Source organism: Pangasianodon hypophthalmus, chromosome 9, assembly GCF_027358585.1.
Source record: "Pangasianodon hypophthalmus isolate fPanHyp1 chromosome 9, fPanHyp1.pri, whole genome shotgun sequence".
NCBI lineage: Eukaryota > Metazoa > Chordata > Actinopteri > Siluriformes > Pangasiidae > Pangasianodon > Pangasianodon hypophthalmus.
Window position 1 is genome coordinate 15,694,920 of NC_069718.1, and position 16,125 is coordinate 15,711,044.

Consider the following 16,125-nt stretch of genomic DNA (forward strand, 5'->3'; position numbering starts at 1 on the left):
ATTTAGCCAGAAATTCACTAGTTCCTAAAAGCCCTAGACAATGGATGTATATTATTATCTGTTTATACCACAGTGTTGAATTCACAGTGTTGTTATTGATCAGATGAAATTTCTATAACAGCAGCTCTGACAGTAGTTCCAGCTACTAGGCAAATGACATGTTTATAATATGCTAAGTTTTCGGTGAGGAGATTTTAGCATTTATTTAGCATGTTGGAAGGAGTCTCCAGTGTTGGTGTTTTGTAGCAGTTAGGGATGAAGCTGTAACTGTAGGTTTTCCAACACGGGAAAGTCTTCAAGATGCAGGGCTTTGTGGATTCTCACTAACATGACAAGAAAAGCAGCTGAGGGGAACAACTTGTTATAGTTGTTATAACGTAAGTGATAACAGGAATTACCTTGTTTCGCAGATATTCCACAGCATTAAACACAAATATAAATGGATAAAATGTATGATGTGCCTTTCTTTAATTAATTGTAATCGATGGCAAATTACTGTGAGAAGTAAAACCTTTCAGGATGTGCTGTTATTTGAAAATAATCAGCTTCATAGTAGTATCGAGCACACACCACTGCGTCATTGATTATTTTCCTAGCGTTTTGTTCCTTCAGAGACATCCTCCAGTAACATTACTTCACAGAAATATGCCTGGAAATTATACTGTATAATCTAAATAGCACTATACAGTCCTTCAGTCTAGCTCTGTATACATCTCGCAGTTTGTCACCACAATATATGCTTTAATAACATATTTTTTTAAGCATTTAATGCTTACAATGTAAGAGATTTTTCTCTCTCTCCACACTGGAAATGGAATCACCGGTGTGATTAGTGTGCCTTTTGTCTGACATGCTCCTTAGTCTCAAGATATTCAGCACAAGTGAGGATTATAAAAGAGTTGTATAATCTGTGAGGTTAATTTAAACACCCTGTGAAAAGGTATTATCATTAACTGGTGCTGCTCTCCCAGAATGCTGTTATTATCATGCTGAAATATTCAACTTTGGCTCATAGACTTTGGAAACCCTTTGTTTTCCTCCTCCACCTTTCCCTTTTTTTGCTGTTTGTCCTTTTGTATTTCTCTTGATCTCACTTTTTCTCCCTTCCTCTCTTTCAGACTTATTAACACAAATGCACACACATACAGTAATAGCGAATATGTCTTTTTTTATATATAATCTGGTCTTTTTCTGCTCAGCTTAGCCCAGTTCTTAGAAGAGTAAGAGGCTCTATGTGCATTAGGAGCTTACAAGAGCTTAAAGTCACCCTATACTTTAGAAAATGTTAATATTTAAATAATTTCAAGGGAATATTAGTGCACCTATGGTTAAAGTAAAAATGTAGTTTTGATGCATTTGGTTAAAAAACAGGAATAGGTGAAAATCTTATCAAAAATCTGGTGGTAGTATTGACCATTAGGTAGGCAAGAGTTATTGTGTCATAAAGTATAAAAGAGAGCCTATCAGGGTGCAGTATGCAAATATCATTTGTTACGACACTGGTTTAGGTAGGAAAAGGGGGTGGGAGCATGTACGACTTGTGATGTTTCCAATTTGTGTATTTGTACAATCTATGATATTTTGCTGAGAGTAAAAGTGTAGACATGTTTACGTGCCTTTATTTGTCTAATGCCTTTTTTTTAAATTGCCACCTCAAGCAATCCATTATTTAATACAGTGAAAAAACAGTTTTGAGTAACTTTTAGGAGCAGTTTGTAAATTTTAGAGTCCTCTGCTGACTCTGAAGGAAATTGCAGTTGTCATAAAAATAACACTGAAAGCTCCTACCCTTTCCTCCAATCAAACGCTGCTGATAGTATGTATGTGCTGTCTAGGCTGAGGGCAGAACTCATTTCTGGTGTCAAAAATGATAAACAAGTCAGAAATGAAGAAACTAGTCAAATCCTCTACATGTAAATATTGTGAATCCCAGTTTCTTAACATTAAAGTTGTTAGATGCACTTCTTAAAAAAGCGCACTTTTTTTTTTTTTTTTTAATGCACAGCTTCTCCAATCCTCATGCCAAAACTTCAAAATAAATATAGGGCGTAATGGTATAATATATAATTCTCAGGGCATGTTAGCTCATTAGTGTGCTTGTTTAATTACGGGTGTTGCCTCAGGGGTCATGTTTCTGGACCTCCGTGTCTGCCATCTTATATCTCAGTCTTCCTGTGGGACTATGGAGTACTATTTGAAGGAATTGTAGGAAGTATTAGATTATATGTACCGTACATGCTCATTCATGGAGAGTAGGTACACATAATATTTGCAGCACTCCCTTTTCTCTGTCTTCTTTCATTCCTGGCTCTTCCTCTGTTCTTCTTCAGCAGGGATTTTTTGCTTATTTTAAAATGCTTAAAAATTACGTACAGGGCTCACATAAGACCAACAGATGTTCAGCATATGTAATCAGTATGTATCATACTCTCCCTTTCTTTCCCCATGTGTGTCTAGTGTCTTTAGTGAAGGCTACAGATTCATTAATGAAATGAGAGCACATGTGCATGTGCTTCACAGATCTGCCAAACTGTTTTATTACAACATTATAAAATCTATGGAGATATTAAAATTTTAGCAGGGAACCCAAGAACCCAAGCCAGTTTTCTCTCTCTCTCTCTCTCTCTCTCTCTCTCTCTCTCTCATTCTACTCTACTAGCTACTTGAATAGTTCAGGGCTTGAAATCATTAAAGTACTTATTTTGCATTTACACTCAGTGGTGAAAAGAGCTCTCTCTCTCTCTCTCTCTCTCTCTCTCTTTGTCTGTGTGTGTGTGTGGTTTTGAGTTACCATGTAATTTCAACAGTCTGATTACAGCCACAGAGAAATGCCAATAGCAGGGAGAGAAAGTGAAGGAAATCTTCCTGGAAAAAGCACTCACTTAGACAGGGGCTATCACTCTGGGTGAGGTGACGGCCATTTCAAAGCCATTTGGTGTTAATGTGTCTCTAATGTGTTTCTCTCATTGACAGGTCTTTGTAGTCAGTATTTCTGTTCTTAAATAGATCCTGCACTCACTGTCACTGGAGGTCTATAGCCGTTTCTGCTCCTTTGATACCCCTTTTGCATAGACACAGTGCCAATCTAGACTCAGGGACCCAGCAACCTTTTTAAGAACCAGCCTGCGTTTCCATCGGTTGGAGAGCTGAACCACTACATAATCAGATGTGAGAGCTTAATAACTTAAAAATGTCAATAGAACCTTGGAGTGTTTTACTTCTGGGTTTGAATATATATTTTATCATTCAGAATCTTTCAGCATGAGCACGCTGACACCAGTTGTGCTCGAGATTAAACATGTTCTTATATCTTTTAGCTGTTTATACTGAGTCTAGATTCCAAGGTTTGCTTGCATTAGCAGTGTATCATTTGTGTAGTTCAGTGTAGGTAATTGACAATAAATTTATTTCTTCCTTCCACACACACTTAATTTTTTAATTTCTTTTCCTTCAATATACATGTAGATCTCCAAAAGAGGTCATGTTGCTGAGCTGTCGTCATGGCAACAGTTACGCCTGTGATGACGATAGTTCCTGGTTTCAGACCAGCAGCTCTTTAGTGCATTGAAATTATTTTTGCTGCTGGAGAAAAACTGTGGAATGGCTGTAGAATGATATAGAGCCACCAGCTCTGAAACCAGCACCAGCACTGTGTTGGTGAGCAATGGCTGTGCCACCTCGCAGATGCACTTTCAAATCCATGAGTTCAGGCTCAGTGTAGATAGATCAATTTTTTGCAGCTGTTGTATTCAGCCTCACTCAGTGGGTGTCAGAGTCAATGATATCATCAGCCCTACAGCAAAGCGAACCTTCTGAGAGAGGGTACCATGCAAAGGAAGTTGGGGTGACCAGCCAGATGCTGTCCACAGCTCTTAATTTTAATCAGGCTAGCATGGAAAGTGGAAGTGCCGATGACAGTCAAGGCTAGGCTCAAATAACTGACAGATGCCACAGACAGAAATACAAAGCGGTAACTAGAGGACACTCAGTGAGTTTGGTCTACTCATGCAAAGAACCTTCTCTGTCCCTGTTTTAACTGACTTGTGCCCATCTCCTTGCATCATTGTTTTACTCCCTTTAATGAAAACTCCACTTGCTTGTATTATTACTCTCTGTACAGTCATGCACTAATCAGTAGAATTATATCTACTGTGATGCTTGAGATAACCTTATACCTCTGAGATCTCTCTTCTCTTATGTAAGGTCAAGGTTTTGGCTAATGAAACTGAGCTTGTATCAAAAGAAAAAAGGCCAAGCACTATTCACCTAGTAACATATTTATCTTGTAAAAAAGGGGGCAGAGCTAAAGATAATAGACTTTCTCTACTTCTGGCCACTTGTTGATGGATCATGCAGCCTTGATTGCTGGACTGCAGTAGAGCTGGAGTGACCTATGTGGAACTGTACAAGGCCATTGGGCTTGTATTTGATCCAGACTCAGAATGAATGCCTGTTTCAGTTGCTTCAAGGCCAGTCCTGAATAAGTGACAGATGAGAGAGCGGTAGAAGATTGTGAGTCAGTATGGCTGTGAGAGGATATGTCATGGTGCATTAGCTGTAAAAGTATGGTTTCTAATTAATGATCGTAAACAGGTCCTAAAGGGAAAGTAGGAAATGGGTTTGAAGGAAGTACACGAGAGCTGAAACTTGAACAGATGGCGTAGGATGGTGGCACTCTAAGCCAAAGTCCTTACTGTGAAATGGGATGTGAAAAACCTCACTATCCGCTATTAAAATGACAAGTTTGATCCCCCAGGCTCTTTACCTAATCTCTGTCTCTGGACTGCCAGGCCCTCCATCATGTCATCTCTTTATTGTTACCTACTTTCTTCAAATACATTAGTCCTCGGCTCTTCCACCTGTGCTCCATATTTCCATTTTGCAGTTTTCATCAGAGGGCTGAAATTAGATGTAGCTCATTTGGCAAGCCTGTACCAATATCTCCTCTAATTATCCTTTTTATGTCATCTCTCTGCCTCTCTTTCTCAGTTTCTTATCTCCCTTTCTGCCTATCCCTCCACCACATGTTAATTTCTCCATTGTTTTTCTTGTCCAGATGAGCCCAGACGAGCTGGAGCGCTACGTGAACCAGCAGTTTGACGAGTTACAGAGACTGGTGCGTCTGGAGGAGTGGAGAGTGCTTCACCTGGTAGACCTGAAGGAAGCCTTTTTGACAGCACAGGCTGCTGAGAAGATTGCTGAGATCAGCGTTCACACTGAGAAACTGCAGGAGGAGATGGACTCCATCACACAGCAGCTGGGTGAGCTTGACCATGCTGAGCAAAATGGAGTGGCCCCAGCCGGCCTGGCACCTCTGCTGGCAGGACAACCGCGGCCGCCTGGTGCTGCTGTTCGGGAAGCAAGGCCTCTGGTAAGCAGTCATTCTCCTTCAGCGCAGGGAGCTCAAGGTTAACAAGAAGTTCTCCAAAGTTCAAAAACAGTAAAGTACATTGGTGGCCAAAGGTTTGGCATTTGGAGGAGTTTCTGCTTGTGGTCTCTGTGCAAAAGCACAAAAGTTAACCTTTTTGGTACATTTTAAGAAATTTAGGTTAATGTTTCTAAATGTTTTCAGTCTTTCAGGTCTTTTTGGTTGTCTAGTATAATACTACACGTTGCATCCTAAAATGTTTCAAGTACATTCCAAGTACACTCTTAGAATCCTTCAAACCTTGAGGAAACTTGTGTTCCAAATGTAGTATTAATAGGTCGAGATAACTGGACTGAATGAGTCCAACTGCTGAAGCCTGTTGTATGATAGGCAAGTCCAGGTACTTACCACTAGACATGCTTTTAATGTCATAATGTTAAAGTAAATCGTTAATATACATTAATTTTATTTTCAGCAATAACTACTCTAACAGTGATAACAGTTAGCAAAAACAGCTTTTATCCAGAAAAACAAAACAGTGCTTATAATATGTATACTACATAGGGAACTTGAGTATCACAATTTTCAGCTCCAAAAAATCCCTTGCCATTTTTTAATAAGATCTATGTTTGATTGCTACAGAGAAAGCAAGCTGCTGGAAAATGGTAAAATGAGCTTTGCATTAAAAATTTGAAGAACTAATAACCCTTCCATACATGGCTCCTGATCACATTTATTTTTATTTATTTATTATAATTAAAGTAGTCTTTTAGGAAGTCAGTATTAATGTAAGCATTATTATGAGCAATGAATAAAGTGGTAGCATAGAAAATCAGTTTGTAGGCTTGGTTAGTCTATTTAGACAATTTTTGAGCTGACTCCTAGGACTAGGTGTTAAGAAATTGAGCTCATTTTCGTTGAGCTGTAATTTACTACAAAAATATCCATCCAATATGAATGCAGAAGCCGGTAATGTAGCCTGAATCAATCCAGAAATTATTATTCTGTCTTCACGACAAAGGTCATTGCATTTATTAGGGAGACACACAAGGTTTTGACAAATAATTGTGGGCTCATATTGTCACTATGAAATAGAGAGTCTAAACATCTAATCTCTCCCCAGGCATTAAAGCTAAAATCGAAAAATGTTTCCAAAATATTTTCTCTGAACCCTGGTAATGGTCTGAGCCAGTCCTCCTGAGTGTGCACTAAAATTCCTAAATGAGGTTGGAGGGCTGGAAGGAGGGGGTGTTTTGAAGGTCTTTAGATGTATGAGGCTATTAAGACTGGTTGTGCGGTTTCTCAGGGCCACTGGAAGAAAGAGAGAGGGAGGAAGGAAGGTCTCAGCAAATCTAGGGAGGCTTATGAAGGGCAGTGGTATAAGCATTCAGGACACACACACAGTTCTGAAGGCAGGAGGATATACCACACACGCTCATAGACGTATATGTGAAGGACAGTGGTGTAGGCATGTTATTGGTCCTCTGGATGTTTGCCAGTGCTGAGTCTGACATGAATCTACAGTTATAACAAGTGCAGATATCAAGGTCATGCACACACTTACCCAAATTAACACAGAGGCAGACTTATTTTCACTCGTTTACACACACAAACACAGTCGCTCTACCTCGTGAGTGGCATATACACAGGCTTTTATAGATTACAGGAATTAAATCATCCCCTCAGCTCATTGGTCACCACATGGTGAGAGAACAACTTTCCAGTAGCAGCAGTGAGAGCTAAATTAGGCATCAGTGTATATATGTGTGTGTGTGTGTGTGTGTGTGTGTGTGTGTGTGTGTGTGTGTCCTGCACTGACTGATGGGTGGAAGCTGGAAAATGGCCCTCCCTAGGTTAATTGCGATTGTAATTAAATGTCGATTGGTTCTCTGATTATTCTCTGTATATGATTAAGAGTCACACACTGAGGAAGACACAGACACACACATCTCCATATATATATATATATATATATATATATATGTATATGTATATATGTATATAATTTAGGGAAGTCGTTTGGTGAATTAGAGCTCACTGAACGTGTGGAGTTTTGGTATACAGTCTGTATACACACAAATCTCATGCATTTTCAGCCTTATATTAGTCTAGATACTGAGCTGAAAATAAAATATATATTATGCCTCATTAAAACATTCAGAGTCTCATTTAGATTTAAAAAATAAATGACTGATAAATGACTAAGCAGACTAATCACACTTTTTGAAGTACAGAGCTAAATGTTCATTAGAGAATATTTATATCATAAGTCAGTGATATGGCTAATTTGCAACCATCGCATTGTGTTGTTTAAAAAAAAAAAAAACAGTACCATATGTACTGCATTTTGCATTAGCCTACTAGCCTGGATTAACAAAATAAATGGTAGCTCTGCAGACCTTACTTTTTTCCACTTGCTTTTCTAAATTAAGTAATGTTACAAAACAGTGAAAATGTTGTTTATATTTTTTGAGTTCTAAATTAAATAAGTTTTCTCCTGCCATAAATGATGCAAAAGCCACATATCCCAGCCTGCATGAATCCTAATGTGCTTCGGTGTTTTTATGTAATTCAGCTGACATTCTACCTAAAATGCATTGAATTACAGCTGAACAATTGTTACACAGAGTTGACACAAATAGGAAATTTGAAAAATGTGATGTCAGAATAGATAGATTAATTCCCATCATAAATGTATAGAAAGCCAAGAATAATTGTGACTATGCAGAGTCAGCCATACACACACTCACTTCACCGGTCTCTAGTTTCAAGTGTAATCTACAAATCTGTAAGGGAATCAACAGAGCGGCAGAAAGAAAGCAGCGCTAATTTCTAGCGAAGTGTTTGCTTTAACATCAGGGCCAGATCTAACCTTTATTTCTTCACTGATTAGATACAAATCAGAACTAATCTAATATGAACACACCTGTTTCACATTATTTACGCTTACAAAAAAGTGAAAACGTCTCACAGACTTCATGTTCCATGCTGGCTGAAATCATCACAATTAGTCTTGTATGTATCTCCAGTGACTACTTGTGAACATGAATAAAGTTCTAGACAGTCCCTTGATGTAAAAAATTAGATTTTATGATACTGTGTCCTCAAGATTTTCTTTAATTAAGAAAGTGACACTACTGTTAATATTTCTTCAGTTTGTCATAGTATAAAATTATAAGCTCCCTAATATTCAAAATCAATAAAAATTCTGTTTAACAAGTAACACACTACTTTTTTTTTTTTTTTTTCGCATTGAATACTTTCCAAATACTTATTTGGATGACTTTATTGTTGGGTCATTATTTTGTAAGTAAGAGTGTTTGGTGAAAATGTGTCAGGACACATTGCCATTTTCAGGCTGTATTCAGAGTTGAGTTCTGCACACGTAGTGAGAAGTTAATACTGAAACTCAGTAAAATCAGTATTCAGACCTCAGACGTAATTACAGTATAGTGTGTATCCCTGATCAAGTGGTTTAAGTGATCCAATGATCTGAGACTGATGTTAATACCAGGTCTGACCAGGTCCACAGTCTTTCCTCTCTCATTCCCTAAACAAAGACCCTGCCTTCCCCCCATCCTCAGACCCAGTTATTCGTTCTTCCATTCTCACGCCCTGACACAGCACCGCAATCAACCATCGACTGTAGGTTTTGTGTTGTGTACTCCATGGTTGGTGATTGATTATGTTAAATCAGTGTGACCAGTGGGAGAAAGACTTTTGATTGCCTGTTCAAAGAATCAGTGCAGTAGGGGAGAAATGAATTTGTGCAACGCAAGCAAACACTCTCAAAAGGACACAACGTTTTTTTTCCGCTCAACATCTGCTCATATGCTATAGATAGCGAGCAGAGCATTTCAATTCCAAGCTAAGAATTTAAGCAGTTTCACTGTGGAGTAAAGCGGCATGTAGGCTGGTTTGTCAGGCTACGTCCCAACCGTATGCAATAGCCCTAAATAGTTTGTTAAAAGAGTATGTAGTACGGCACCTACAGTATACAGTACCTTGCATAAGTATTCACCCCCTTCCAACTATTCCACATATTGAAATGTTACAACCTGGAAATGAAGTGGGCTTAATTGAGACTTTAACTATTTGATTTACACACTTTGTCTTATATTTGAAGCTGTAAAATATTTCTAATGTGACAGAAAGGTTAAATAAGGTTAATTATTTGTTGCTTGCATATGTATTTACCCCCTGGGTCAATTCTTGGTAGAACCACCTGTGGCTGCAAATACAGCTGCAAGTCTTCTGGGATACAATTCTTTCAGCTTTGCACATCTGGATCCTGATATTTCTGCCCATTCTTCTTGGCAAAATGGCTCAAGCTTGCAGATTGGACAGAAACCGTTAGCAAACATCAAAAACCATTGGTTATTGGTGTTAAACCACTCCAGTGTAGTTTTGGCAGTCTGTTTAGGGTCATTGTCCTGTTGGAACTTGAAGCTCTGCCCCAGTGTAACAGAGGACTGGCCTGTATCTGGTGCCAACCCTGACCAGTTTCCCAGTCTCTGCTGATGAAAACATGACACCACCTCCACCATGGGGATGGTGCTGTCAGAATGATTAGCAGTGTTGAGCTTATGCCAAACATAGTGCTTTGTTAATTGTTAAATTTAGTTTTTTTACCAGACCAGAGAACCTTTTTCCACACATTGTAAAAGAACCTTATTGCACATGTTCTCTAACAAACTCCTAGACCTTCCAGGAACAGTTGTATTTATATTGAGATCATGTGACCCTTTTATTGCAGTTATGTGACTTTCGATGGTAACTGGTTGGACCACAACTAATTTAGGAGTTTCACAACAAATGGGGTAAATACCTATGTTTACTTTTATTAACTTTTATGTTTTTCATTTGTTAAGACTTGGGCAAAATAGATATATTGATTTTTTTTTTCCCCCAACTTCAATATTATAGGCTATTTTGTGAAGGTTTATGACATAAAATCCCAATTAAGTCCATTTCAGGTCCAGGTCACAACACTAAAATAATTGGAAAAGTTCAAGGGGTGAATACATATGCAGGGCACCGCAGTAATTCCCATAATATTCAGTATATAAGTATGCAGTCATAAAATCTTTTTTATGTGATACTAAGTCTTCTGGGGTTTTTTGTTTGGTTGGTTTTTTTATATACAAATACAGACTGCTGCCACCTCCTGGTGTGGCGAGTTATTTCCTTTCTTGCAGGCACAGAAGGTTCGTGCATGATGACTGACAACTGGTTCAATCACATCTTTTTGCAGAAGATTTGACACAACCGCGAGACAATGGAACACAGCTGTCAGATGGTGTTTAATGTTGGCTTGGTGTGTCAGGGCTGTAATACATCCCTTAATTTGGAAGTTTTCAAGTGTAAACTGGCTGTAGCCAGGCATTAGCCAGTTATTAGATGACTCCACTTCTCTTCAGGTCAATTAGGAGGTCAAAGTTCAAAGGGCTTTAGAGTAGAACTAGCTGGGAAGCAGAGCCCAGCAGCTAATGAGATGCTCTGTCTCAATGTCTCACTCTCAACATGGTGAAGTCCCTCTCAACGCTTCTTTCACAAAGCTTCTGTCTCCTCACTTTTCATTTCTTTTACACACTCCTTCCAATTATCCTGTTTCAAATGATATAGTCTTTTTTTTCCAGCCCAGAGAGTTCTCTCATTCAGCTTCTTAATGAAAATGGCCGGCTGAGCTGAAGCACAGGCGCTAATGCACGGACAGACGCTGTGCTCTTATCTGCTTTTCATTACACTGTCCTGTCTCCTAATTAAAGCTGAAGAAGTTTTTCTTTCCTCTCCCTTTCTCTCTGTCGATCTCTGATGCTTCTCTGTCACCTCTTTATTTTCTCTTCTTCTCAGTTTCTCACACGCAGTTGACTTGACACACAGATGGGGAATTGTGGTGATAAAACTAAAATAACAGCTACCCGATTGACTTCAGATGACTTTGATTCTAGTTTGGTCTCGGGCTAGTTAGCCATGTTTGTGTCTGGCTTTCAAATGCAGCTACAAGTGAGTGTTTTTTAATCAGAGTGAAAGCCCACAATTGTAGCCCCAGGCTAATGAGCCTAGACGAAAATAGCACATCCATCCATGGCTAGTCAAGAAATAAGCGTGCTTTTGTGCAGAGACGGAGCCAGCTTGTTTAATCATCCTCTTATCTAGTGGTAATAGTGCCAGGTGATTTATAGTAGTTGTAATGATGGAGATGTAGTATAAAGGCACATCTGCTGTATTGCTTCTGCTCTATTCTGTCTCATTTTTCTGTCCTTCTTTATTTCCCTGATTTTCAGATGGACCCTGAAGCCAGACCAAGGTAAGACAATACAATACAGTGATTTATAATTTTAATGTCTGTTTCTTTGACTCTCTTGTGAACACACATAGCTTGTGATGTGAATGCAAAGTCTTTGATCAGCTGCATAGCATCCAGATTTCTCCTCAGCAAATAAATGCTGACTACAGGGTGCACTGGATCCCCCTGAGATACAGGCACACACACGCATGTACACGCTCACACACACAAATAGAATAATTACTTGCAGTTATCTACCCCAAAAATCAAGCTTTTCTTCCTTTTCCTTTTGCTGTAAGTCAGCCTTTATATACATTGTATCCTCAGGCAGCTTTGCTCTCTGTGTGTGTGTGTGTGTGTGTGTGTGTGTGTGTGTGTGTGTGTGTGTGTGTAGTAGTAGTAGTAGTATTAGTGTTGAACTGTGGGTGAAAGGAGATGTGTTCTCTGTTTGTGTAGTTCAATGTAGACTGTGTGGATCCAAGAAAACATTTTCTCATTTTCTCAGTATTTTACAGCTCAGTTTGTTCTGCTCTCTTGGCCTGCATATATTTAGCGTAATATTAGCCACAGTGGACATTTTCAGGAGTTTAAAAAAAGGTGGGTTTTTTTTTAGAATAACAACAAAGATGAACAGTCACCCATCAGCTGTAAGGGGGCAGTTTGTCATTTTCAGAGCCCTCAGCTGCATGTGAGGTGAACTGCAATTGTAAAGAAACATAAACAGACCCCACCCCTGTTGAAACTCTGTGTGCTTTGTGAATTTATCCCATCTGGGGCGTGGGGTTAATATACATTTTTGGCAAAGAAAAATATAAACAAAAGCTTGAAATGAAGACACAAGCCAGATCTATTGTATGAGATGACAGTTTTTTAAACATATCTTTAAAATGATTTAATTATAACCAGTGTTGAACATTTTTTAACATTAGAAGCTGCACCTTAGCATTAAAGAGACACTTGAGGGAGTGGCTGATATACATAAAATCTACTTTAAACTCTATATAAATCTCGCTCTTTCTGCCTTTACAAGTCTCTCTAGAGCAAGGATTATGAACTGGCAGACCGCGCTCCAGATGTGGGCCAAGCAAAGTATTTCAGTGGACTGAACCGAGTATTTGAAAAAATGCTGTAGCAGTTCTCATAGACATATGACAAAAATAATTCTGTGACTCTTGTTTTCAAGACATGAGCCATCACAGCTTTTGAGTGGTTTATCCAAACATACATTAGCTGAAGGCAGCTCATCAGACCAGAGACTAGCTACATGGCTAGAGACTTTATGTCAAAAAAGGATTTTCACTGATTTTTCTTTCTTTTTTTTTTTAAAGTTGAATGGACAGAGATGTTTATTCTTTTGGAGTTAAGTTCAAAACTGACATCATATCTATTCAGAGACTATGGCACTATTTAAAAGTGATATTGTCAAGCACCATTATGAAACAAAACTATTTCTAATTGTCTTATTTACAGCCATGTACTGATCACTGATAGTTAAGCATTAAAAGGTAAATGTTCACAAATTTAGTAGAATAGCCCTGTTCTAGGGGCTGTGATTAGACACTGTCTCATGATAGTTCTGGTCATAATAATCATTTTACAGTCCTGCTTTATAGAAGATGAACCTGAACGTTTGTAAAGAAATGAGTGTTAATATCGATAACACCAGCTTAGTGCTCTAACAAAAGGCATAAACATGCAGTTAGGCTCCTCGAGTGGGAACAAATTTAGACTTTAATTTGGTATCGACTTTCCTCAGTTATCATCATGAGATCACTTAGCTCATGTCCTTGGATAAGGTCAATATGACTACACACACACACACACACACACACACACAGAGTGGTCTCAAATTTATTATTTTTTTTCTTCACTAGCGTATAGTGAGAGTGGCTCAGGCTATCTGATAACCATCCATATAAACCATTATCGACTCATAGCTGGATGGATGGAGAGTGAAGGAAAGAGAGACAAAAGAGAAGATGAGGGAAGGGGGTAAGGATAGAAAATGAGGCGGAGGGTATTTGGGTCCCGGGAGAGGTGAGATGATGATGATCATGATGAGGGAGAGCAATAATAGTGCATTTTTTAAAAATAGGCAGCTTATGATGTTTAATCAACCAGCTTATAATGGCTGCAACTGTCGAAAGGGCTTGATGATGATGGGATCTTAAATTCTGGCACCCCATATGACTACAAAATGAATCTTGGTTTTTGCATGCTTTAAATGTAATTGTGCTGTGGTTGTTTTCGAGAAATTTAATGTTGATCCAGGTTGAGGTCTGTGGTTTTTTTTTTTTTGATGCCAAAAAAAACTACCTTTAGTACTGAAATGAATAGTATAAGCACAGCTCCAGTCTTCCAGTTAAAGTTAAGACATTAATCCATTGTGTGTGAGTATCAGTAGTGTTATAACCTGTACTAAAATTTCACACATAGAGTTCATAGATACTAATTCACTCACAGATAGAAATGTATACACACATATACACACAGCAACCCACATATACAACCATGAGCTGCACAAGAGAAATAGAAAAGTTATAGAAGCTGTCTCCAGACTGATCATGTGGATCTAATCTTTTAATTACAGTTCCTCTGAGGAACTCAGTCGTGTGTTTACTGTGCAGCTGTGTGTGGGTGTACATTTGTGTATTTGTGCTTCTATGAACTGATAATCAGAACACAGTATATAGGACGGAAATGTAGACTGGGTTGCGTATACCTACTTCTGAGCAAAATGGATCTTCTCATTTCATCCACTCATATTGATTAAATCTGTCTGATTCTATCCAAATATCCAAAAATGTGCTTTTGGTGCTCTAACTTCCTGACACACACACACACACACACACACACACACACACACACACACACACACACACACAGACATACACATATCTACTTAGATGCACACTCACACAGCCCATAATAAGAGGCATTGATCCCATTTCAGATACTCATCCGTCCACTACTCTAAGATGATCATTTAGGGACTACGTTTTGTCCTCACTGTAGTAGACAAAGGCTGGAGGTGATGTGTGCGGTGTAGTGTTACAGATCAATACTGAAGGGGATGATGGGAATGGAGACAGTGCGTGTGTGTATTTCACATCCCCTGGGAGTTCAGGGACCCTAAAAGCCAAGGATTGGCTTGAGTTACATGAAAAGAGGGAGAGAACAGGGAGGAAGATGAGTATCCCCTAAATGTTAAGATTGAGAGGGAGAGCAAAGAGGATTACCAAGAAACTCGACACACAGACATTAATGTTGAGTTTATTTTTACAGTTTCATAGGGCTTTAAGGTATGCTGTTACAGGAAAATGATTCAGTCAGTGACTGCTTGGTGTGGAGAGGCTTAATGCATAGCAGAGTTACCACCCCAAAGGTGATTATTTTCCAGTAAATGCACATCCCAAGTTGTTGCATTCCACTTACACCAGTTATTGCATTTTTGTAATAATTAAAGAATGACACATCATACTTTTAACTGTTTATAGTTAAAGTTACTTTCTGTTATCACTTACGTTATAGCAGCTATAAACAGCCACTCCCTCAACAGCTCCTCTTTTTCTATCTCTCTTGAAGTTAATAAGACAAAAAATGCAGCTTGTCATGTTGTCATGTTAAGTCTTTCCCATGGTGCTATATAATAAATACTGTGTACTTGAGTATATAGTACCTGATTTATTTTATTTTTTTTTTTTTAATTGTAGTTGCAAAGCGAAACGCTGAATGCAAATGTCAAATTACTGTGTGGTACCAGACACAGGAACAAGTACAGATTTTAAAACACAAAATGCTTGCTCAATTTTTTGCTCCTGAATGGCATTCAGGATTTGGTCTTATTCTTGCTCAGCGTGCTGGCCTTTCAGCAGAACTGAAACCATCTATACTAAACAAAGGCTGCTATTTTCAGGAGTTAAAGGAAAAGCACAGGCCATTCTCTTCTTCAACAGAGCTCACCTTCAGCTCTTGACACTATTGTGGTCGTGTGTACCATGGCAGTGCACTTCCAGCAGCGTAAGAGTAGTTATTTTGGTCTACTGCGCATCAACTGAGCTGAGCAGATGCAAGAAATTCTGTCGGCCAACGCTGAAGTTTTCCTGGGGGTATTACCATTTTATTAGCAATTTGTCAGCGAATAGCCGCTTAGTCTCCAGAGCCTCCTGTCTCCTCCTGATGGAGCATTAACAAGTAGAAAGTTTTGTGTTTGTTGCTTAAAATGTGCTTAAAATAGATAACTTTTAGATAAGACAAAGAACATCTGCACCTTTCCACTGTGTCAATGGCAAAGGTAAGGAATTTGCCCACCCACAGCGCCTAAGCATTCACGCACACTCAGTGTACAGAAGTATGCATGGATGAGTGCGAGTGAGTGAATGTGTGTGTGTTTGAGATTCAGTATGCATCGGGCATGTAAATGCATGGCATGGCTGCACTGCAAATGGAAGCAGACGAACCATATTAA

The 16,125-nt window shown here is 38.8% G+C and overlaps 1 protein-coding gene across 2 annotated transcripts in view; it reads left to right on the plus strand.

Moving 5' to 3' along the window:
* The window catches only part of trim44 (tripartite motif containing 44), a 50,377-nt gene that overhangs the window by 10,694 nt on the left and 23,558 nt on the right, over positions 1-16,125 (plus strand). For both annotated transcript variants that reach the window (XM_026919909.3, XM_026919908.3), the window contains exons 4-5: positions 5,057-5,371; positions 11,656-11,678. In XM_026919909.3, coding sequence (XP_026775710.1) covers positions 5,057-5,371; positions 11,656-11,678 — 338 coding nt within the window. The remainder of the gene's footprint in view (positions 1-5,056; positions 5,372-11,655; positions 11,679-16,125) is intronic.